The sequence below is a fragment of the Tamandua tetradactyla genome, chromosome 13 (genome assembly GCF_023851605.1).
Source record: "Tamandua tetradactyla isolate mTamTet1 chromosome 13, mTamTet1.pri, whole genome shotgun sequence".
NCBI lineage: Eukaryota > Metazoa > Chordata > Mammalia > Pilosa > Myrmecophagidae > Tamandua > Tamandua tetradactyla.
In genome coordinates this window covers 88,654,062-88,677,981 of record NC_135339.1, presented here as the reverse complement: position 1 = coordinate 88,677,981, position 23,920 = coordinate 88,654,062, and the positions used below count along the sequence as shown (strand labels likewise).

The 23,920-nt window shown below is 46.6% G+C and overlaps 1 protein-coding gene across 1 annotated transcript in view; it reads left to right on the top strand.

The window, feature by feature from the left end:
- Positions 1-23,920, top strand: part of ADAM12 (ADAM metallopeptidase domain 12) — a 357,082-nt gene that overhangs the window by 293,345 nt on the left and 39,817 nt on the right. The window contains exons 14-18 of the mRNA XM_077124465.1: positions 3,344-3,433; positions 5,398-5,593; positions 19,423-19,531; positions 19,643-19,841; positions 21,805-21,882. Coding sequence (XP_076980580.1) covers positions 3,344-3,433; positions 5,398-5,593; positions 19,423-19,531; positions 19,643-19,841; positions 21,805-21,882 — 672 coding nt within the window. The remainder of the gene's footprint in view (positions 1-3,343; positions 3,434-5,397; positions 5,594-19,422; positions 19,532-19,642; positions 19,842-21,804; positions 21,883-23,920) is intronic.

The following is a 23,920-nucleotide window of genomic DNA, read 5'->3' as shown; positions in this document are numbered from 1 at the left end:
TTTCATGGAGACATGAATGTCACAATCACCACCACTACAGCCACTATTACCATCACCACCATCACCACTTTTGCCACTACTTCCATCACCACCATCATCACCATCACTACACCACTGCCATCAACAAATACCACCACTCCATCACCACCACTGCCACTGTCATTACACCACCCTCTGACCATCACCACCACTCAGCACCTCTACCTCCCTACCACTACCACCACCTTTACCATCCCTTCTACCACCACCACTATTGCCACCACCCCCACCATCACCATCATCACCATCACTACCACCATCACCACCTTTACCAACCCTGCCACCATCATCATCATCACTACCACCACCACCACTACTGTTCCTACTGCCACCATCCCCACCACCATCATCGCCATCACTACCACCATCACCACCTTTATCAACCCTGCCACCATCATCATCATCACTACCACCACCACCACTACTGTTCCTACTGCTACCATCCCCAGCACCACCTTGACCATCCCTTCTACCACCAACCACCACAACCACCACCATCACTGCCAGCACCTCCTCCATCATCATCTTCATCATCACTACCACCACCACCACCACCACCTCCACTACCATCACCATCACCATGCATCACCACCACCACCATCACCATGACCACCATCACCATCATCACTACCATCGTCATCACCACCATCATCACATCATCATCACTACCATCGTCATCCCCACCCCACCATCACCACCACCATGTCAGCAAATGCTTGAGTGCCTCAAATTTCACAGCCACTGACATTTTGAGCCTCTCTTTTATCTCCTTCAAACAGTCACCCAGCTTGTACTTGACAGCGTGCTTACTTTCTCTTTAGGCAACGCATTACATTGCAGGGTACCCTTGATTATTACAGACTTCTCCCTTAACAGAGAGTCTAATTCTACCTCCGCATAGCTCCCAGCTTTTTATTTTGGTGGCTAGGGTCCTTATTTCACAGGATAAGTTCTTGCTATTTGAGGAAACTGTTCATTCCCTTCATCCAAAGCTCATACTTCCAAGAATTCTTTCAGATTTCACTTTTAATTTTTATTTTGTTGCTTTTCAAGGTTCAAGCTCGATCTGTGTCTAGCAGTGTAACAGCTCATTTGCTGTTTCCATATTGCTTTGACCAAAACTTGTAGTGAGCCCTGTTAATCTGGCCTCTGAGTCCCCTGCCCAGCACTCAGTATTACCCCAGAAATACTTGTCCTGCCTTTATATCATATTGGCCCAGCCACTCCCTGGCCCACAGTGGAATTCAGTGTGTGGTGAGTATGTGGGGTCAGAACAATTTCTACCAGTTCACAGGTTGACCCTGCTTCTGTTCCCTTGCTCCTAGAAATAATCTCCACTCTTTACAAATGCACATTCTAGTGTTATCCTAGTTCATTGTGATTAAGGACCTATGTCTACTCCTTACAATGTAAGAGTGACAATTAGGGAATTTGCAAGCAGTTATCTAATAGTTTCATTACTCTTTCTTCTTTGAATCTTCATTGGGTTCTTTTGAACTTCTGTATTGAGTACTAAAAAAAAATAAATCTATCAACAGATGAGAAGTTTGTCTCTTCTGATAAATATGGTACTGCTGAAGAAATAGATTCTAGGTAGTTAAAAAGGCAAGTGACTGCCGAGGCCTTCAGTGCAGGGCACTGGATTTATATCAGCCCTAAGAAGATTCTGACAGCTCACTCATTCTTCCATCTAACAGGGTTGGGAGAGCAGCCTTATCTCCTTGTTTAAAGTCAATAGGGTGCCAGTAGCTTGCAAATATCTTTTAAACATGGTTATCTTTCCTATTTTCTCCTTTCACATTATCAATCGCCTTTGATGTCATAAGCTATTCCATTTGGCTTCATTTCCATTTGAGCTACTGCTTATATTAATTGGTGTTTTGGTTGGGGGTGGGGTATAGTTCTTGAAGGATCTTAGAACTCAGATTTACAATGGTTAATTTAACTTACAATTTTAAGGAAACTTGTAATTTAGTTAATGTGTCATTAGTAGAGCCATTTAGACTGAAATAAGCAGGACACAGTATTGCGGTACATTTGACAGCACTGATCAAGAATACAATTAACAGACTCCTTTTTTATCCGACAGACTCCTTTTTAAAAAGCAAAAAAAGTTGCTTTGGTCTTTTTTTAGGTCTTTTAGAATTTTAAGTTCATGAATTAGAAATTCTTACTGTCATGAAAGTTACAACTGTGATTTCTGGTTGGCAGTTTTATCTTGCTGCATTTATAATACATTCCGGATGTTTATAAAATCCCTGAACAAATTTAGAATTTAATAATTCTGGATGTACATACAATAGGAGCAAATTATAAACACCAAATTAAAACATAACTCATCAAGTTTCACACAGGATACAGTTCAGATATCTAAGTTTGCCATTAATCTTCTGGTTTATTGATAACATTTTATTAAATGCACTTATGATACTAATAAGTTCATTCAAAAAAAGATAGTTTTCAAGACAATTAGATTTTTAAACTATTATGTGATTGAATTTACCCTATCCAGTAATACATAAATTCTTCAGAGCATATTACTTATCGAATAAAATAAAAAAACCTTCGATGAGTTAAGTAGTATTAAAGGCAAGGTGTCAATTTCTTGTTTCCCTTTTGTTAGGGAAAAAGTTGGGGTCCTTGTAAAACACAGCATTTCTCGCTCACTTTTATTTCACATGGGCAATACAGTTAATTGCTGATTTGTCTGTCCCCAGCATATCAGTTGACACATCTACTGACCTCCTGCCAGCCCCTTCCTGAATCTATTGTGTATTGTCAGGTGACACAGCCCCCTGGTTGGAGCCTGGGCTTCCTCCAGGGCTGTTTGGGTGATTGTGGGGAAAACTCTGCTTCAAACATGATTGTTTTGACTTTAGTTCCTGCCATCTCGCTCTAGATCAAAAGTGTCGGTCTCTGAAGGGTAAAGTTTATACATATCCATGTATACTTTTCAGTATCTGAGTTGAAAGTACCTCCAGTGACCTCAGTTCAAGGTCACTGCAATGAGATCCATGGTCATCGGAGCCCCCCCACCCTGCAGAGCCCATGTGGTGCTGGCTTAACCGGGGCCCCCTGGCTTGCCCACCCGCTCTCTCTCCCTTGGTGAGAGGCACACCTGCTCGTATGCCGCCCAGGACCTGCAGACCCAGCCAGCTCATGTGCCCTGAACAGAAGCTTTGGTTTCTCACAGATGAGAATAATGCTCAGTCAAGCTGGTCTTCAGCTTAGGAGCCGGGACCTCTTGTTCTTTCCTTTTGCAGTCACTTAAACTGTGACATTTGGCTCTCCTTCCCCCCTCAAGGAATGTACCAATCGCTGCTGCAACGCCACCACCTGCACCTTGAAGCCAGATGCCGTGTGTGCTCATGGGCTGTGCTGTGACGACTGCCGGGTGAGTGTCCCCATGCCAAGACTTGGCCCTGCGACACTGGCAGGTTCAGGCAGGTGGACACCAATGCAGGGCAGACAAAACGAGCAAGACGGGGCTCCGGTGCCCACCGCCAGCACAGAGCTCAGCGGGAACCGCCGTTATTCTTTATTGCACTACATGCCGGTCTTCATCTCCTGTTTTTATTCTCTCCCAGTCTTACTGGGCAATACACATTTTAGTGGCTAAGTCATCTGTGACAAGTTACTTCTCTCTGGTCTTAAAAGTAATTGGACAGGGGGTGCAAGGGTAGTTCAGTGGTAGAATTCTCACCTGCCATGCGGGAGACCTGGGTTCGATTCCCAGTCCATGCACTTCCCAAAAAACACACAAACAAAACCTTCAACAAATGGTGTTGCAATAACAGGATGCTCACGTGGAAAATTAAGAAAAAGTGACCCCATCATACAGTATACAAAAAAAAAAAAATTGGACAAAAAAACTTGAACCAATGCTCAAATGTTCCAGTTGTGCTATTAGAAGCAATTGCAGTGGTGTCATGATAGCTAAAGGAATGATGTCCCATCAGCCTGACTCTGGGTGCCTTGGCCTGATCCCAAGAACATCTGCCCGCTGGGCTGAGGCGCCGGGAGGGGTGTTCCAGGAGCTTTATGTAAGCATCTTGGTCTTAGTGTCCTCCTAATAGAAGGCGTTGGCTGGCCCAACCCAGCCAAGAGTGGAGGTTTTATATTTTTGCCATTTCTGCTGCCGTGACTGCATTTGCTTTGGCAATTCCATTGTTTGTCTCATTATTCAGAGCCGAGATCTGATAGAGTAGAAGTCTGAGCTTTTGATTCAAAGGTTCCGAGGGGAGTGTTTTATTTCTTTTTAATTAAGCAATTGATCTTGGCATTCTGCTTACACGAAGCTCCCTCTGAACTACCCCACTAGAGCAGGGTGATCCAAACCTGCATTACAACATTTTATGCTCGGCTTTAAAATAGCCTTCATCCCCTTTGTGACTGTGATTAACTCATAGGGAAGGTTAAACAAAAGCTGGACTCCCTGACATCCAGCAGTCAGCGATGGAAGGTGCTGGGAAGAGGGTTGAGGGAAAGAGGGAAGCAACGCTGGGCTCAGGCCCAGACGACACCCAGGGCAGGTCACCAGGGGCGGGAAGGGCAGGGAGGATCCCGTGGAAAGAGGGAGTGATCCACTCTGATTTAATGGCTTAGAGACAATTCCTTTGCATATTCAGACCTTCTAGGAGATTGTGGGAGTTTTATCTCATTGCCGGCAAGCTGAACGGGGGCGGGGCATCAAGCCCAGGCCTGGGGCTGGGGTGGGGTTGTTTACTGGCTGGGTAACTTCAGGCAAGCCGCACTGAGCCTTCACTTCCTCAGCCATGAAAGGGTAAGGGTTGGTTAGTCAGATGGTTTCCAGTATCCTTCACTTCTCTCTCATGTCACTTCTTCTCTCCCTCATCCCATAGAGTACCAGAGACAGTTTCGAGCTTTAGGATTTGATGACAAAGTAAAACTGTTACTGTGATTTTGCCCTTGGAATTATTTTTTGCTAACTTTCCCACAAACGCCAGTCCTTTAGGCGTGAATGTCATCTTGAAACCTGATGGTGTTGGCAGCCAGAGATCTTTGTCCACAGAACCAGCCAGCCCCACCGCCAGGATGCCCATCCCTCCCCACTTCCTCTGAGGTGCCAGGTGCCAGTGACCAGTTTGTCTGCTTGTCAGCAGATCCTAATGTTGCGTGAAATTAAAAATGAGGCTGCTTTTGGCTGCCCCCTGTAGTGGAACGGTGAACCCCAAAGCTCCCGGCAAGGCTCCATTCATTTAAGGAGCCCTGGGTACTGTGAACGGGACTCCTTTGAAATCCCCGCCCCTTGGCTGGGCCTGGTTTCCCCCAGGAGTGCTGTGAGCCTCTGCTGACCCCTCTCGGCACGCCTGTGCTCATACGACCCTCTTCTTCCAGCTGAAACCTGCAGGGACAGCATGCAGGGACTCCAGCAACTCCTGCGACCTCCCGGAGTTCTGCACGGGGGCCAGTCCACATTGCCCAGCCAACGTGTACCTGCACGACGGCCACCAGTGCCAGGGTGTGGACGGCTACTGCTACAACGGCATCTGCCAGACCCATGAGCAGCAGTGCGTCACGCTCTGGGGACCAGGTATGTGCTGCCCCCCAGCGCAGTGCCCTGAGAGCCAGTGGGTGGTCTCAGAATGGTGGCATTTGGGGGAACAAGCCCTCTGTTCAGCAGCACTGGCTCCTGGGGCCCACTGTGTAAAAAGCGTCTGAGCTATTTAGCGGGTATGACCGACCTGATGAGGCTGTGCCGGGCACTACGTGTGCAAAACTCAACACTGCCTGCAGCCTGCCCTGGAACAGCGCAGTCCAGTCCGAAAAAGGATGCCAGGGCATAAAATGCAACTGGTAAAACAGATAGACAGAACTTCCCACCACCGCTGGGACTGCAGTAAGTGCCTCTAGGTGCTCAGACAAGGACACCAACCAAGGCCCAGAGTGCCAGAGAAAGGACTCTCGCCATGCCTGGGGCCAGAGGGAGTGTCGGGAAAGGCCCGACTTGGCTCAGGAGCAGGAGTGTGAGTGGGGCGGGGCGTGGGGCAGCCCCTCCGGAGCCAGGCGGGAGACTGCAGAGGCCAGGAGGCCCGGGCCGCTCTTAGCAGTGCAGGCAGGCACTGAGCACCTTGCCCGAAGTTTTGGGTCTGAAGGCACGGAGACGGGCTTGGCGTGTATTCTGGGAAGAGCACCTGGCTGGCTCGGTGGCCAAGAAGAGGATGCCGCAGGGGCCGTGCCTCCTGTGTGGGTGCAGGGCGGGCACTGGGTGGGCCCTCGCTTCGCCAGGCTCTCCCAGCCCCCCACAGGCTCCAGAGCTAAATCAGCCACAAGCCTGCTCTCCCAGAGCTTAGAATGTGACTGGAAAGACAGAAGGACAGAACAGGGATTGCAGTTCTACAGAAGGCGGAACGGGAAAGCAGGCACAGGAAGTCCATTTCCCAAGGTCGCGGGGATGGGATTTGAGCCCCATCGTTGTCGCCCAGAGACCACCATAACTTCTGTAGTGTACCATTGCCCCAGAAGAACGAGATCAAAAGTCAGAAATTAAGAGGAAACTTGGATGCAGAAAGGGGAGAGAATCGGTGCCCCTGTGTGCATCTCCTCTGGGGTCAGAGAGTCCGAGCCGCAAAGGGTAGCCCAGGACCCCTGGGCTCATCCCCCAGGGGAGGGATCTACCGCTTGTCTCCAGCTCTAGGATTCCAGCTGCAAGTTCCCAGGGCGGTGCCCCTGCTGTATTTCTCCCCCTCTCTCCCCTACACCGAGGTGACTGAGGAGTCCCGCCCCCTCCCTCTCCTGCAGGGCTGGGGGGGTCCTCGGCATGGGCTGGAGACCCCAGCTCTGGTCAGGCCCCGAGAGTAGCCAGGCCAGGCAGAGCCGAGCTGACCTGGGGTGGGGAGCCTGATATGGTCCCTCATCAGACTTGGGGTGTGAGGGTTTGGTTTTGGGAGCCATGAGGGAGGTAGCTGAGAGCAGAAAATGATGAAAAGCCTCCATGTTTGGGTTTTAAATGTAACGTGAAAGTGACAGTGAGACATGGAGCAGGTGGGTGGGCATTTCTCGGGACGGGGTCCTGCCGAGGCGCCCGCTGTGCCTCTGAACTTGGAGCCCTCCAAGGTGGGAGAAAGGGTGGCAGGAGCAGGCAGCGTGACTCAGAGGGCTGCACGCCTGGGACCCACCGTGGCCAAGGCTGGCATTTATTACCCCATCTGGTAGACAGACCAATGGACACGCAGATGGATGGATGCACGGAGCTTTGGAAAAGCAAGAGCAAGAGGATGTAGCCGCTCTGAGCCTTCAGGCATTCTCGCGGCCCGAGAGCCCCAGGACTTGCATGCGCTCCCCATAGCTCCCTGCCCTCGCTCACCCCTCTCGTGACACCTCACCCTGACGCGGGGGGGGCAGGCTGCCGTGGGGGTGGGCACTGCACTTAGTGCCACACAGCCCCTGCATCAGGGCACCAGTGACAAGCCCGTGGGGCCATGAGAGCCACCTCCCGGGCAGTTGCTCAGAGCCCCTGGACACAGCAAGCACGGGGGCAGGTGTGGGAGACACCTCGGGCTCCGTCCACTCTGCCAACCCCTTCTGAGTGCTTCCATCACCATGAGTACTTCCCCAGGGAGACAGCGAGCTCAGCCTGCACTGGCCCTGGCTCTGTGTCCCGCCCCCTTTGTAAAGGCAGCACAGCTCTGTACCGCCAGGTCAGCCCCGGTCGGTCAGTCCAGGGTCTGCAGGAGCTGCCTCCTGGGCCGGGACAGGTAACCAAAGCTTAGTGGCCTCCAACCACACGGATTTCCCGTTCTGGGTCAGAACTCCTAAAATCAAGGTGTCAACGGAGCTACATTCCTTTCAGAGGCTCTAAGGGGAAAATCTCCCTCTTGCTGGCCTTTTCCAGCTCCAGAGGCCACCTGCGTTCCTCTGCTTGTGCCCTCCTGCACCTCCAAGGCCAGCCACGTGGCATCTCCAGATCTCTCTCTCTGACCCTCCCGCACCCCCGCCCCTGCGGCCCTCATTCCATCTCCTTTTCTCATTCTGACCCTCATGCTCTCTTCCAATTACACTGACTCCCCTCGGGATTCCATTAGACCCCCTGGATGGCCCAGGATCATCTCCCCACCTCAAGGTCAACCTACAAAGTCCCTTGTGCCCTGGAACGGGAAATATCCAGAGGTCCCAGGGATCAGGGTGTGGACATCTGTGAGAGGCTGTTCTTCTACCCACCCTGGTGCTGAGCAGCTCATGCACCAGCAGGATGACCCCCGGCCAGTTGTGCCACCTTCTTGTGCCTCACCTGTAAGATGGAGATAGAGAGACACCTGCCCCGCAGGTGCATCATCGTGCTTTAGCAGGGCCTGTATTACCTCGCACACGGCTTCATGCCACATGCACAGTGCCTCGTCAGTGTAAGCTCCGTGAGCCTGCCGTGGCCTGGCTCAGGCAGCTCCAGAGCAGTGAGCCAGAGACGCAAAGCCTTGGGTTTCGTCAAAAAGACTGAGAGAGAATGATGAGTAATATATGATGAGGGCAGAGAGGAGAGAGGGCTGGAGGAGGGCAGCCAACGGGGAAGGCTTCATAGTCGCCAATGCCCTAGGTAGTCATTGTCTGGGGCCCCGGGAGAGGAGGGGTACTTCCACCATTCGGGGTAGGATGGGTTGAGGCAGGTATGAAGGGTGCATCTGGGTAAAGGAACTGGAGGTAACTCTGTTTGGCTAGAGCTTGAACTTCGATTTGGCACCCATAGATCCTCATCTGTTACCCATTCTCTCATTCGTTTAATATTTATTGACATCCTACTGTGTGTAAGATGCTGACTTAAGAAAGTTGATTCGGCCAGACTGCCATGCTTCCCCTCTTCCTTGGACCTGCAGTCAGGGTCAGGATGTGATGCCAGCGCAGTGTCCTCACAGGAAGCACCAGTGCCAGATAAATGCATCCCTGGGGGCCGGAGTAACTTCCTCACCCGGCTGGGCCATCGTGGCCAGCAAGACATGCCAGTTTATTTTAATGCTTTGGCATGGTGGTGAGTTTGAGTTAGCTTTTCATGATTCAGAAAAGGAAATCTGATAATCAGGGATGCATTTGCAATATTTGGTTTCTCTACCCGTTTAGCAGATGCTCTAGGATCTGGACCACCTTTGCTTTGGGGTCACTTTAGGTCTCCTGGGAACCTCAATGGCTCAGAACTCGAGGGTTCACAGAGTTCCCGGCCCCTGGCCCACGCTGCTTGCACCCAGTTACCTAACTGGACTGTTGAGTAGTCCAGAATACTCTAGTTACACGCAGGAAATCCTTTGCTTGGTCTCCAGATCTGGCGACCCAAACACTGACCGGATAGAGCCCTTCCTTCCAGCTAACGATGTGCTTTTTAAAATGGGCTTTTCCCAGTCCAGCATTATATTTCAATATAATGTTCCTGCTTCCAAATCTTTCCCGAAATAAAACGATGGCAAATTCAAAACATATGCTGCAACTCCTAACTAGCAAAGTAATACACTTTTAGAATATCTTTTTGGGTTTTTCATTCATTTGTTTTTCTCACTGTTGTTTTTGTTGTATTCATTCCTGTTGGCTGGGAGTTTGTTTTCCTCACTGATTTTTCTCCCACAAATCTCATATCTTAAGATTTTATATGTCAATGTCAAACACATAAATGTTATCTGCTGTTCCAACTCTGTTACATGCATTTAGCTCTCTTTGTCCAGTTAAGTCTTAATACCCACAAAGATTTTCTGTCAATGTGGCATGACCTTTATTCCTTCTCAAATGCAGCTGGATATTTTTCTGGAGGCAGCACATTTCCTTCTGACAATGTTGTTTATCGGCACCACTAGCACGGTTACTGAAAACACAACTTAGAAATAAATGTTCTGGGTAACTGCACATCCATATCCAGAAACAATTTACATCAAAGAAATCCTGAAAATTTTAGTTTTATCTATTTCATCACTCACCAGAATATAGTGTCACTTGATGTGTGCACTGTGACCTGGTCAGATCATTTTTATGGGCTGGTAAATATGTACTGCTTATCTGAAGGCTTGTTCAAATGGGTTTGTTATACTGTGATTTACCTGGGGCAGTGCATTAACTAATCACCTGTAACTCTGGGGGCTGCAGATGGGATGAAAAGATATTTTTGCCAAGAGTCTTATTGTTTATGAGTCAGGAAAGTCTCCCTTATGTCCCATTGTGTAAGAGGAAAATTACAGTATTTTCTCATTTGAGCTTTATTTTCCTATGATGGAAAGGTTGCTTCAGGGAAGAGAAACAGAAGGAGAAATGCAGGGTGAACTCCATGCCCTCCAGTTGTCTATAAAAATGTCTTTGTTGGTGGATTTTAGTGACAGGGGTTGGAAAAATTAGAGATAGGAGAGGGAGGAGCTAATTTAACTGAATCAGAGAAAAGTATTTGTGTAGTGGAGTCATTTTACACAAAAGATTAGAAAGACTAAATTGCGGGCTTAATATAAGATACTATCATCTCTCTTTCATAAAGGATAACATTGGGAGCTTCCAAACTAAAATTACAAGTTTAATTGATGTTACTTTGAAGATAAGCTGGTAATTAAAATCTATCACTTCCTAAATACATATTATACTATACCGTAAGGTGCCAGAATTCCCTCTAATGGGCTGTATTAGTTAGGGTTCTCTAGAGAAACAGAACCAACAGGGAACACTTGCAAATATAAAATTATGAAAGTGTCTCACGTGACCGTAGGAACGCAGAGTCCAAAATCCACAGGGCAGGCTGCGAAGCCGATGACTCCAATGGATGGCCTGGATGAACTCCACAGGAGAGGCTCACCAGCCAAAGCAGGAATGCAACCTGTCTCCTCTGAGTCCTCCTTAAAAGGCTTCCCATGATTGGATTTAGCATCACTAATTGCAGAAGACACTCCCCTTTGGCTGATTACAAATGGAATCAGCTGTGGATGTAGCTGACGTGATCATGACCTAATCCTATGAAATGTCCTCATTGCAACAGACAGGCCAGTGCTTGCCCAATCAGATGAACAGGTACCACAACTTGGCCAAGTTGACACCTGTCTCTAACCATGACATGGGCCAAATCTAATTTTTGATAATAGCAAAACATCTACATTTTCCATTATTGAGAATTCAGAGGCTTTAAACTGATGTAATATAGTTCTGATAAAGCAAACTATTGTCACTTTTTCAAGAGACAGAACGTGAAGTACACTTTTTAAGAGCAGCAACTTTGACCCCAAAGCTGAACATTTATAACATCTTACAAGTGGACAGGAGTCATTTACACTTTCTTAGTTCTTGACCCTTCTGTCTTTAAGGTGAATGCCAGATGAGAGCTAATACACAACGGCTGCTGAAATGCTTTGCTTGGGACTCGTCCCCTTATTCCTTGCTGGGCTGAGCAGTTTTCAATGGGCCAAGGTGCCCCCAATGTTTTCCCAGGGGTTGTAAGGTCTTTGAGTTCATTTCCTCTACTGAGTTTTTCTTTTAATGCAAAAGCTGCATCTTCTCCTGAAGTCAGTCCATGCCCTGTTTTTGGGTTTCCTTACTTATGAGGCTTATTACTTCATCTAAACTTTAAGGGGAAGACAATTTCCCTTTCCAGGAAGTAAAAAGAGCCTGTCTTTTCATGACCTTGCATCTTCTTTCCTCATAAGCCAGCACAGTAATCCTTGGTTTGAGGCAAATGAATAAATGAAACTCTTGAGTCACAGAAAAGGTGACAGGAAGGCATTTAAAACGTGATCTACTTTTCCCAAATTACATTACACACAGTCTTTCCTTCATTCCTTGGATCACACCTGCTCTGGAGCAGCCTAAGGTACTGACCCTGCCCACAGGGATGCTTTCAGCCAAGCAGGAACTATGGGACAGCACAAAAGGCAAAAGTACTAAGTTCAAAGAGAGGAATTGCCTCTGCAGAGAAGAGAAGGGAAGGTCCATTCCAGCCTCCGTGGGAAGGTGGATTGAGTAAGGCGTTGAAGGACAGTCACCATGCTATGAGGCAGTCCTAGGTAGCCCCCTCATCCCACCAGCTCCCCAAGAGGTTCCAGGGAGGATACCGATTGGCCAGACTTTGGCCACACCCCCAGCATGCAACCAATCATATGACCTCAGGATAGAGTACGCTAAATGGCCAGACCTGGAACTTGTACCAGCCCTCCTGCACTGCTGGGAAGAGTTATCCCTGCCTGAACCATATAAAATGGATTTTCCATAAGATAAAAGGATTTTCTTCCTAGAAAAGAGGATAAAAGAGAGGAATTGATGAGACAAAACAATTGACCAACCCCAAGACTTCAATTCCTTTTTACAAAGCCATGCTGCTGCTCCAAACCACGAGAGAAAGCCCTTCCCTACTGCACAATGTCCTGATACAGAGCCCCCATTGCAGGGCGTGGGCATAAAGGAGGGGGATCAAGAGTGCCTGGCCTTGAGCTGGGAGCTTGCTTGGCCCTGAACCCTGAACAGTAGCATCCTACAACCTAAAATTGGAGGTAGGCGTAGCAAAGGCCTGTGTGATCTGGATGGACACTTTTATCCTTCTATGTGGGTTCCTCTTCATTTTAAATCCCTGGGCCTTTAAACATTCCTGTTTGTCACACAGCCTTTCTCCCCTCAACCTGGAATCTCCAGAGCCTCCAGTTCCCACCTGGATGCTGAGCAACCATTGCAAACAGCATTTTGTTCCATCCTCTTCCCACCTCCCTACCTCCCCCCTCCCCAGGTAAAAACAACAGCTTCAGGGCAGTGAGGAGGTGGCTCAGTGGCAGAATTCTTGACTGCCAGGCCAGAAACCCAGGTTCGATTCCTGGAGCCTGCCCCTGCCAAGAACAACAACAGCGTCAGCTTCAGATGTGCTGCAGTTTCAGAGTGTTGATGAGAGTCAGCAGTCTCCATGTGGGTGGAGAGTTCAGAGGCCTTCTCCGTTGGGGTGGTCCATGAATTACCCATCATATATGCTTTCCCTCAATTCTCTAGAGAAAAGAATGAGCATGGCATTTGACAGAGATAGGGTCCATGTTCTGTTCCTGGACTGTGCAGTGGGAGAGGTGTCTATCCTCTCCCCAAGTTTGTGTAGCTGAGAGAGTAATGACCTACCTCTCATCCAAATGTGCCTCTTGCTTTTGCGTTGCAGTAAGCTGTGTCATTGCTGGGCCCTGTCAATGATGACATTTCCTAGCCATCTGTCAACTGTGAAGTGGGACATAGTATCCAGTTCCCCCTTGGGTTCGGGGTGAGAGCTCAAGTGAATAACACTACTGGAAAGAGACAGTTATTGGTTCCCTGGGGAATACAGAAAGTTGACCTAATAACCCTACATCATTCGAGCTGCTGGGCAGATTAATAGTAGAGTAGAAGAAAGTTTACTGGCCAAATGTAACCAAGCTTTGTTTCTTTAGGGTCTGATCTCTCCCCTTATTTTTCCAAGTCATTATACTCAGAATTTCCCATTTCTTCTCCTGAATCAGTAAGGACTAAACAAAAGAAGCATAAAAATGTCTAGTTCTTCTCTCCATTGTCCCCATCTTAAGGGGGAAAACCCCACTGTGTTAGGTCAGATTCAAGGGGGTACGTTGAGTGATAAACATGGGGGTAGCTTGAAGCACAGCCTTGTGCTTTCTTGACAAAGGAAGTCAAGTTATTCTTTGGAAAAGGACTGGGTGGAATTGGAGCCAAGCCCAGATGGCTTAAAGGATTGGGCATTTGGGGAAGAAAGGGGGTAGGGACAGGAGTGTAAACTTGATGGTTTCTAAAAGGGAGGCAGCACAGAAGCATGGCTGTGTAGAAAGGATGTGGGTTTTAGCTTTAGATCCCCCTAGTTCAAATTTGACTTTCCACTTACATTGGTGATCTTCAGCAAGTTGCCTTAACGCTAAACCATAGTGTTGAAATCTGTGCAATGGGGGTACACAGACCTTACAGGGTGGTTATATGAATTAAAAACAGTACATGCTGGGTGGGCCACGGTGGCTCAGCAGGCAGAGTTCTTGCCTGCCATGGCGGAGACCCAGGTTCGATTCCCAGTGCCTGCCCATGCAAAAAAACAAACAAAAAAGAGTGCATGCTGTACTCAGCACAATGCACCCTTGCTTTGACATATGTTTGTTTAAGGGCATAGGGAAGAATTACAAGAAAGACTCTCTTTCTCCCCAAGGTTTGATGACATAGAGGGAGTCAAATCCAAGAGTCTTTACTCGTGGTCTCCTGCTGCCCTTTTCAAGATGGCGCTTGGGCCCTATGCCATGAGTTCAGGTCCGGCAGCCCATCCCAGAGAAGGCTGGGAGTGTACCCTGGAATAAGTGTGGATTTGATGGACAGCAGGGAGCCTCATACATCAAAACAAATGAGGAGATGGGTGCAGGAAAGTTGAAGTCCTCGAGCTATGACACTGTTCTTGGCTTATGTGCAAAGTATATATGAAACCTTTCAGGGTTTCAGATGGACGGAGATTCTCTTTCTTCCTCAATTTCCCAATATGAGTCCAGGAATTACTTTTCCAGTTATCAACATGGGAGACTGCCAATTTGTGAGCAGAGACAGCATAAAGCCCATGTGGCACAGATCGTTACTGATACTAAACTGGTTAACATTGTGAAAGAGGCTTGGGGACTCCTAAGGAGAGCCTTCTTCCCTGCTTATTCTCCCCACCCTAGCACCCAGGAGCCATTCCTACCCCTTCTCCAGGATCAGTGACAATCCTCACTTGAATTAGGGCTTACCGAGGTCTGCCATATGCCAGGGGATCCACACCACTGACTCACTGATAATGGCACTGCTGAGTCAGGTAATGGCCTCGTCACAGTCCCAGATGAGGGACTTTTACTGATTAAGGAACAGAGTACCAAAAGCGTCTGTAACTTGGCCAAGCTCCCGTGTTGCATGGTGCCAGATCAGTCCACATTTTTCTAACTCTCCAGCTCTGGATCTTCTAACAACTCTGTAGCATGGCCACCTACTACAAACACAAAAGGAGGGAGGACTTCTAAAAGGCTTTGAAACTTGATAAAAATTTGTTATTGTTGTTTTTTTTTGGATCCCACTGTTTTGGTTTGTTAAACTGCTGGAATGCAATATACCAGAAGTGGAACTGCTTTTAAAAAGGGAATTTATTATGTTACAAGTTTACAGTACTAAAATCTTAACAATATCCCAACTAAGGCATGCAGGGAAAGATACTTTGACTCAAGAAAGGCAGAGGGGTCCTGACCAGCTCTCCCAGTGAGAAGGCACGTGCCTGGTATCTGCTGGTCTTTTGGCTTCTGGTTCAAACAGCTTCCCCAGGGGCGTTTTCTTCTGCATCTCTAAAGGGCTCTGTGTCAGCTCTGTAGCTTTTTCCAAAATGGTTCCCTCTTAAAGGATTCCAGTAAGCAACTCCACCTTGAATGGGTGGAGACACAGCTCCATGGAAACCACCTAATCAAAAGATCCCACCCGACAATACTGAATCAGGATTGAAGAAAATGGCTTTTCTGGGGTACACAAAAGTTTCAGACCAGCACACCTCTTTACGGCCAATTATGAAGCAAGGTTTCCCCCAAAATTATCCCTCAGAAACCAGATCTTTCTACCGCCTCTCAGTCTCTCCATCCTGACTTCCCGTCCTGACCTTCCACGTTGGGAAGGCACATTGGCCCTTGTGCCAGCCAATGCTGGTTTCTGAAACTCATCCAGGTCAAGTGAAAAAATTGGGTTAAAAAAAGACCATCACATATGTAATGGCTATTTCTGGGATGTGACTTCACGCCTCTACTTCTGGTTATTTTGGTAAAAGAGCTTGTGAAAGATCACTTTAAAAAGCAACAGAATGGGTAGTTAGGTTATGGAGATTGTACATAGACACCCGCTGGGCAAATCAAAAAAAGTAAAAAGACAACTGTCCCATTGTTGGGTGGTTAGACACTTATGACAAAAAAGATTTCCAGTGGCAGCATCATAGCAGAGTCCAAAGGTCAGTATCAGAACAACCAAGAAGGCAGGGGCTGTGCTGCAGAAAATAGACAGACATTAGGACCAAAGAAATAGAAAGACTCTTGATTGGAGTTATTTCATGATATGGGAGAGTGAAAAAGAAGGAACTATTTCTTAAGTAAAATGTAAATTTTCACTATAGCTCATTGTGTTAGGGTTCTCTAGAGAAACAGAATCAATAGGAAATATCCGTAAATATAATTTATAAAAATATCTCACGTAACCATGGGAACATAGAGTCCAAAATCCGTAGGGCAGGCTGTGAAGCTGAAGACTTCGATGGAGGGTCTGGACGAACTCCACAGGAGAGGCTCACTGACCGAAGCAAGACGAGAGAGACTGTCTCTTCTGAATCTTCCTTAAAAGGCTTCCAGTGATTAGAGTAAGCATCACTCATTGCAGAAGACACGCCCCTTTGGCTGATTACAAATAGAATCAGCTGTGCATGCAGCTGACATGATCAGGATTGAATTCCATGAAATGTCCTCATAGCAGCAGACGGACCAGCACTTGCCCAACCAGACAGAGGAGTATCACCACCCGGCCAAGTTGACACGTGAACCTGACCATGACATTCATCAAGTTAATTGACAATATATGGTAAGATTTTTGATGCTGTCATCCGTATCACTACAGATTCACATATTCCAATTAGCCTTAAACCTTTCTCTAGACTCCTCCCTTTGGAAAAATGGGCACTCTCCCTAAATGCACACACCGGACCACAGGGTTATCAGGAAACACCGAGGCTGCTTTATAACCCCTTGTAGCGTTTTATATCATTTCGGTTGCATGTTTTATACACCTGCGTTCTAAACTATGCCACTCTGCTGGCCTTAAAGTGACCTAGAGGCCCAGGTTGTTCCAAGTGTGGATTCCCAAGAAGCAAACCCACATGTGATTTCTCCTTGAAGCTCCTTTTATTCTTGCTTAGATACTGTTTGTCTTCCTTTGCTTGATTTCTCACCATCGTGGAGCCCATTTATTTGGTCTTCATAGTCCCGAGTCACAGCTTTCCCCTTTGTACTGTTTTAAATCCCTATTGAAGTCGCACTGTCTCTCTCTTTCCTTCCCTCTCCCCGCCTCCCCTCGGTTCTTACCCTTCGCACATCCCAGGCTGACCCTTTTCAGACATTCCTCCTCTGCTGTCTTTTGAGCTATTTGTGAACTCATGTGCTTGAAACTGTTCAGAAATCTCTCTTAATAGCTCCCTATGAAGAAACCAGTGCTCTCAATGGACACATTTGAATTGCAGCAGGGTGTATTTTTAGTGGGTACATCTCCTAAGGGAGAAGTTACTTCCCAGCAGTAAGGGCGGCACAATCTAGATAGCATCAAAATAGGATTATTTTCCGTGGTGGATCTCCTCCCCCACTCAGGTCACGGAACTTAGCACCCACCAGAAACTGCAGGTGTGCCCATCATCCTGGTCTTCTGAGATAGGGAGAGGAGGAAGGAAGCCACTTCCTGCCTCATTTTGTTAGCCCTTTAGCAGGCAGCAGCAGCACCATGTCCACCTGGAGCTGGCGGGGCTTAGGCTACATGGCAAATGATTATATAGCATCCCCGCCACCGGGACTCAGAGGAATGTGTGAATGTGCTGGTTTTCTGTTTATTTTCAAGTGGACAGGAGGTTTGCCCAATTTTGCCACCAATATCCCTTCAGGCCTGAAAAGATAGTAAGCACTAAATAAACACATGGCATATGATTGAAGTCTGCAACTCCCAGGCGGGAGGAAGGGAGACAAATTCAGGCAAGCAGGCAGTAAATACGCAAGGTTCATGCAGATAAATAAGGTTCATATTCTAGATGTGAGTTTTTAAATACTGCTTTGATCAGTTGGGTCCACGTACTCTGATCAAAAGTACCACCAAATAGGATAAATGTAAGTATAAAGTAAAGATTCTATACCAAGAGTCAACATCCCTTCCTTCACCCAACAGAGAGATGAATGAACAAGGATTAGAGAGTACAGCATGCAGGAAACAGTCCTGTAACACACAGACACTGAGCATGCCAGTTTGAAGAACCATACCATTAACAAAGAGGATATGAAACTGGGATGGGATTAAAGGAACATGATGCTGAAGAGCTGGAGACCTCACCTTTTGCCACGAGAGAGGACTGTGTCCAGTCCAGAGGTGTTTGGGGAAGGCATCTCTAAAATGTTTTTTAAAAAATGAATCAAAAAATGGGAGGTCTGGGACTGGGGCAGCTTAATGCAGAGAAAGTCAACAGCTGAGGTCATTACTAATCTCAACATCGCAAGGTCTTTGGTCTTATTTTGTCTGTTTTTTTTTTAATGAGATGATGGTCATGTCTGCTGGTCGTTGATGAAGAGGAATCAGGTAGGGGTGAAACAAAGGTGGTATTTTTAGGAACAAGAACATTTTCTGTTATTTGGGAGATGGCAAGCTTTGCCGATCAATAAATTAGAATATTAAGTCAGTTGTCATGCTGGAAGACAAAAAGTGCCTCCCTAGAGCTGGGAGCAGAGAAGGGCAAGGGACAGAGCTGGGCTCTAGGGAGCTGGCACCCTGGCATTCCGAAGTGGTGTGAGAGGAAGGTCTACAACAAGACCCCACTGGGGGTAAGAAGGCAAGCTTCAGTCTCATCACAGGGTACAGTTTCTTCTCAAGAATGTGGATATTTTCCTGACTTTCTTGGGAACAGAGCAACAGAAATCACTGCGCATAGGATTCAAGGACACTCCAAAACTTGGGCAATGCTAACTCCAGTTATACGTTCTTTCTTTCTCCTACTGGAAGATGTGCTAAAAATGGCCATTCCTTGAGCTCCTGGGAAATGTACAAAATGACTCTCAGGTTTTATGCCTCCATCGCCTGCAAGATTTATCTCTGCCTTGTAACTGTAAGCCTCCATTTAAGCCAGTCCTTGCTCTTATAGGGGAACTTATGGGACGAAAAGTGTTTTACAAGGCCCCTGCATTGTTTGCTAGTTCTCATCCTCTCTCTCCCCTTTCTCCCTCCCCCCCCTTCACTGTGCTTCCCACCATTCGCCATCATTATTCCTTGGAGCCTGCTTTAGCTCACATGTTCTCACCGGAATTGTGTGGGATGTTGTTAAAGAAAGCAGGCTTCCCCCTTCTCTCCTGCAACCAGCCAGCCAACTTCTTTCTGAGCTGGAAGAGGTCTGGCCCCACAGCCTGGCCCTCACCTCCTGAGAGGATACACATGTCACGGGCCCAGATAGCAGAGCTAAAGAAGAATGACCTCTGAAGCACTGGCTTTGCCATGAACTAAGCCAAGAGAGGATGCTAGCTGTTGACATTCTAAGCTCCCACTGGCCAGTTCCCATCATGAGTCAGCCCAGATGTTGGGTGCAATTTCTCTGGACACAGGATGTATCTTCCCTTAACCTCAAAGCTCAGTGCCTTTTGGAGAACAATATTAAAACCACTTGCAGGAGATCAAAAGGCTGTTTTGCTTCTGTTTTAGGTGCTAAACCTGCCCCTGGGATCTGCTTTGAGCGAGTCAACTCTGCAGGCGATCCTTATGGCAACTGTGGCAAAGATTCCAAAAGTTCCTTTGCCAAATGTGAGCTGAGGTATGAAATCTGTACATTCTGATGATGTCATCGATTGGAACGTCCCACGGAGCTTAGGGGTGGTTCCAAACTTTTCCTCTTTGGGGATTGTTTTTTTCCTTGTCCTTCCAGAGATGCTAAATGTGGAAAAATCCAGTGCCAAGGAGGTGCCAGCCGACCGGTCATTGGTACCAATGCCGTTTCCATAGAAACTAATATCCCACTGCAGGAAGGAGGCCGGATTCTGTGCCGTGGGACCCACGTGTACTTGGGTGATGACCTGCCAGATCCGGGACTTGTGCTTGCTGGCACAAAATGTGCAGAGGGAAAAGTAAGACCTACCTTCTTGTGTCATAAATGTAGGGCTGCATGGGAGCCCATTGAGAAATGTCCTGTTTGAGAACTGGGCAGCAAGGTTTGTTTGCTTTTCTAAGTCCATTTCTTCTCAGAACATTGTCTCTGGAATCTTGTTCTTTACACCTAGAAGACAAAATCAGTAAACCTTAGTTCCTAGTCTGGCCTTTGAGATGCAAACTTTGGGAAAATCAGGCTTGTCTTCTCTGCTCAGTTGTATTATTTAGTCATTTCTACACTCCAGGTGTCAGGAGGGTTTCTAGCCAGAAAAAAAACACAGTAGCATATTATGTTGTTTTTGGAAACGTGGTCTTGGGTTTTGGCACAGAGTTCTTGGGGGCTTGTTCTCACCTGGACAGAATGGAAGTCAGATGTATTTTTAGCAACTCATGGAGAGAATAGGAAAGGGAAGAAAGAGGAAAGCTTAAAGCCAAAGGGAGTTCACTGGGAGAACAGGGGGACAAGTAGACTTAGATATTTTGAGCTTTAGAAATAAAGGGGAGAAGCAGAGGAAGACTTTTTCTGCCATTCTGATTTTTTTTCATCAAACATGCTCATCAGACTGACAGCAAGTTAATAAAGTGCTTTAGGAAAGAATATGAATCAACCCCCAAATGCTTTTTAGGAAAGAAAATGAAACAACTCCCAAATAATCGTGAACTCATTTACAAACATGGGGATTACAGAGAAGAAAGAAGAGCTACAGATTCAGTTTTTCTCAGTAGAGTCCGGTGGGCAGGAATTTTCCACTCACCCCCACTCCCAAAACACTCTGAGCCACAAATGCTTTCTCCTTAAGGAAATAGGACAGTGTGCAAAACAAATTAGACATTCAAATGACTCCTTTAACCACATTAGCTTATATTCAGGCCTTGACATTGAAATGACACCCATTTTTTGAACTGTAGTTGGAACAGCCGGGGCCAAGTGCATCTGAACCCTGAAATTCCAAGGTCTCAATTTATCAGTGAGTTTTTTCCTCCATGTGAAAGTTTAAATAGATGTATTGCTTTTTTTTTTTTTTTTTTTTTTTTGCATGGGCAGACACCAGGAATCAAACCTGGGTCTCCAGCATGGAAGGTGAGAACTCTGCCTGCTGAGCCACCCTGGCCTGCCCTCCTGTGAACATTTAAATGTGCTTTGCTCTCTGTTTCTCCTGAGCACAGGCTCTTTGAGGACCATTGTGAGCCTTGCCTTGGTATTTGGAGAGGAGCAACGTCCATGTGCTGGGACTCTGGCTGGAGTCCTGCTGTGTTACTAGCATCCCAGACTATTTCTTTTATCCGCTGGAATGTGATGATCCCCTTGGCCAAGAGTCCCACGGGCCCCTCGGAGCTGCTTGGACCAGCACTTTTTTTTAATGGGCATTAATCTTGCCTAAAAGGAGCTGTGGAATCAGATGATGCCCTTCCCATAGGAAGGTTCTACTTGATTAAAAATGCCTCTGCATTCTGTAATTCAGATTTCTCTTTCTTTGACTCGGCTACTTTGTAACATCTTGCAGGAGATAAAGGCCCTGATCCCTTGAGTCTGGAGTATATCATGCACCTTTGAGAGGAGGCAGAATTCTTTCAACCAGCACAGTAGTATCAGTTAGCAGATTACTGGCCCCGCATACAAAGCACTGAAAAATACAAGGAAACTGATTTTTCCTCTGCTGCATACTTACGTTGATGGTTTATGTCATCAGTGATATTATTTGTAAGTCAATGTTTGGAAAGAGTTCCCATATTTCACTGTTTCCCTGAAAAGATTGCTGGACCCCGGGTTCTTAGACTAGTCCATCTTCTGGATCGGCCTCCTCTCAAAGGTGCATGGTATACTGCACTCATAGTAAGCAAAAGAGTACAGACGCTCCCCCAGTCTTTTACACAGATGCGTGTTTGTGGTTGTGGCTACAGAAGTACTGAGATGCCTGCTGTGTCTTCCTCATTCTACAGATCTGCCTCAACCGCCGATGTCAAAACGTTAGTGTCTTTGGAGTTCTCGAATGTGCCACGCGGTGCCATGGCCGAGGGGTGAGTTGGCTGAATTGCCTTTTTCAAGCCAATCAATAGCAAGTTAAGCAAGAAATCATTCAATTATAAAGGTCTGTGCAATCCACAGGTTTTTTGTTTTTTTTTTTATGTCGGTTGGTTTTGTCTTCTCAATATTTTCTTTTAAAGATAATTTCTTTGCCCTTTTCATAATGTAAGAAATGTGATTCTTTATTTAACAAAGTCAGATTGAGCAGTAATTACCTTTTAAATTGACATGGTGATTTTTTTTTGAAAAGAGCATTTTGTCATCTTCAAAGTAATTTTTGAAATAACCTTCTTCATGAAGTTTCCCATTAACAGTGCAGTCTGAGCTGTCCCTCTTTCCTCCCGACCATCAGGATATGTGTCTGAAGTGAAATATTGCCAAAAGGAATTAAAACAAAGAAGGCACATCATACTGACCATATGTTTTTGAAATCATGTACAGTGGGTTTCAACTAAAGAAGGCTGTTACTTTAGTTGAGAGAACCTTTAGGGAAAGAGGGGACTCTAATTGTTTAAAACATAATTTCTTTTTCCTGATGGGCTTAATTATTTCCAATGGAATCATATTAATCTTGATTAGCCATAACAGCAGTTCATTTGTTTTTCTGAAACCTTTGCCACAGAAATCACGCTCCAGATTCTATTTTTAAATCTTGCAGACACCCACCAATGACTCTAACACAGAATTATGTGGGTTTTCATAAAATTATTATCATGCTGTAACCATAAAGGATTGTGGTGCCACCTTAGAAGGGTTTGCTGACTGCAAGTTGAGCTGACTCTCACTGTAAATGAAATCTTGGTATTTCTTCACCGGGTCACAGCTTTCTTTCTGATGACTGTAAAAGAGGATCCGGTCCAGCCCCTCTTATTTTACGGAGCCTCAAGGAAGGAGTGACTCATCCAAGTTGACATGGCCAGTTGCAGTGATGCTGGGTTCAGCATCCTGGTCTCTTCTCTTTCCAATAGCCCTCGGGCCTCATCCACGCTTTGGAAAGGAAATGCCCCCATTTTCTGGGTTACTGAAAAAGCTGGCCAGGGCTTGATGACAAGTAACTTGGCCACTTGGCCGGACCTTCTTGGGAAGACCAGGGTCCCCAGCAGCACCTCTGAGTAGGGTGCGAGGGCTGCAATTTCTCTACCACAAGCTACAAGGAAATCCCATGGCTCTAAGTTGCAGTGGTAATTGTGAAAGACAGTGTAGGCGAGACGGTGCCTGAAAACTGGGGGTGCTGCGTGAACAGCATCGTGTTTGAGAAAACAGGCAAGATGCCCAGGTTCAGCCTAGCCTATGACCCATGATGACTAGTTCCACTTAATTTTAGCTTTATAGAAATCTACTTCCAAACTTATCACAGGCTATTTTGACTGTGATAAGCGAAGCAATCAGGGCAGGTGGCTGGTTCATAAAAATGAAACAGGGAATCATCATAGATGAGATATATACCTCAAACCTTTTATTTTACCTTAAAATATATAATGCCCATTCAGCAGCATTTTTTTTTTTTTTTTTGCATGGGAAGGCATCAGGAATCGAACCCAGGTCTCTGGCATGGCAGGTGAGAAGTCTGCCACTGAGCCACATGGCCCACGCCAGCACCAATATTTTGATGTGGGGCTGCAGACTTTGAGATTGGTTCTGTACTGACTGCAGTTCTGTGCTGACTTCCAGATATAAACCACCCAAAGTGCATCAGTGACCACTTACAGTTTGTTTAAGTGGAAGGATACTCAAAAGCCATCTGAGTACAGAATCCTCCTTGCTTTTTATAATGTCCCCATTAGTTTTGCAGTTATCCCACCCCCTCTAATTTGTCAAAAATTATTTTTAGTGTTTAACGTTCCCAAAATATTCTACCTAATTTTCAAAGGAAAAAATACCCTCTTGTTTTTATGCTATTTCATTGGCTCGTGTACTAGTTCAATCAATTACCTATGGAGCACGGTCACCCGGTCTCAACAGGCTGGGCAGCAGCCACCCCTGGTAGGCTTCAGTAGCCACAGGCACAGGGGCTCCGCGCCATGCCATGAA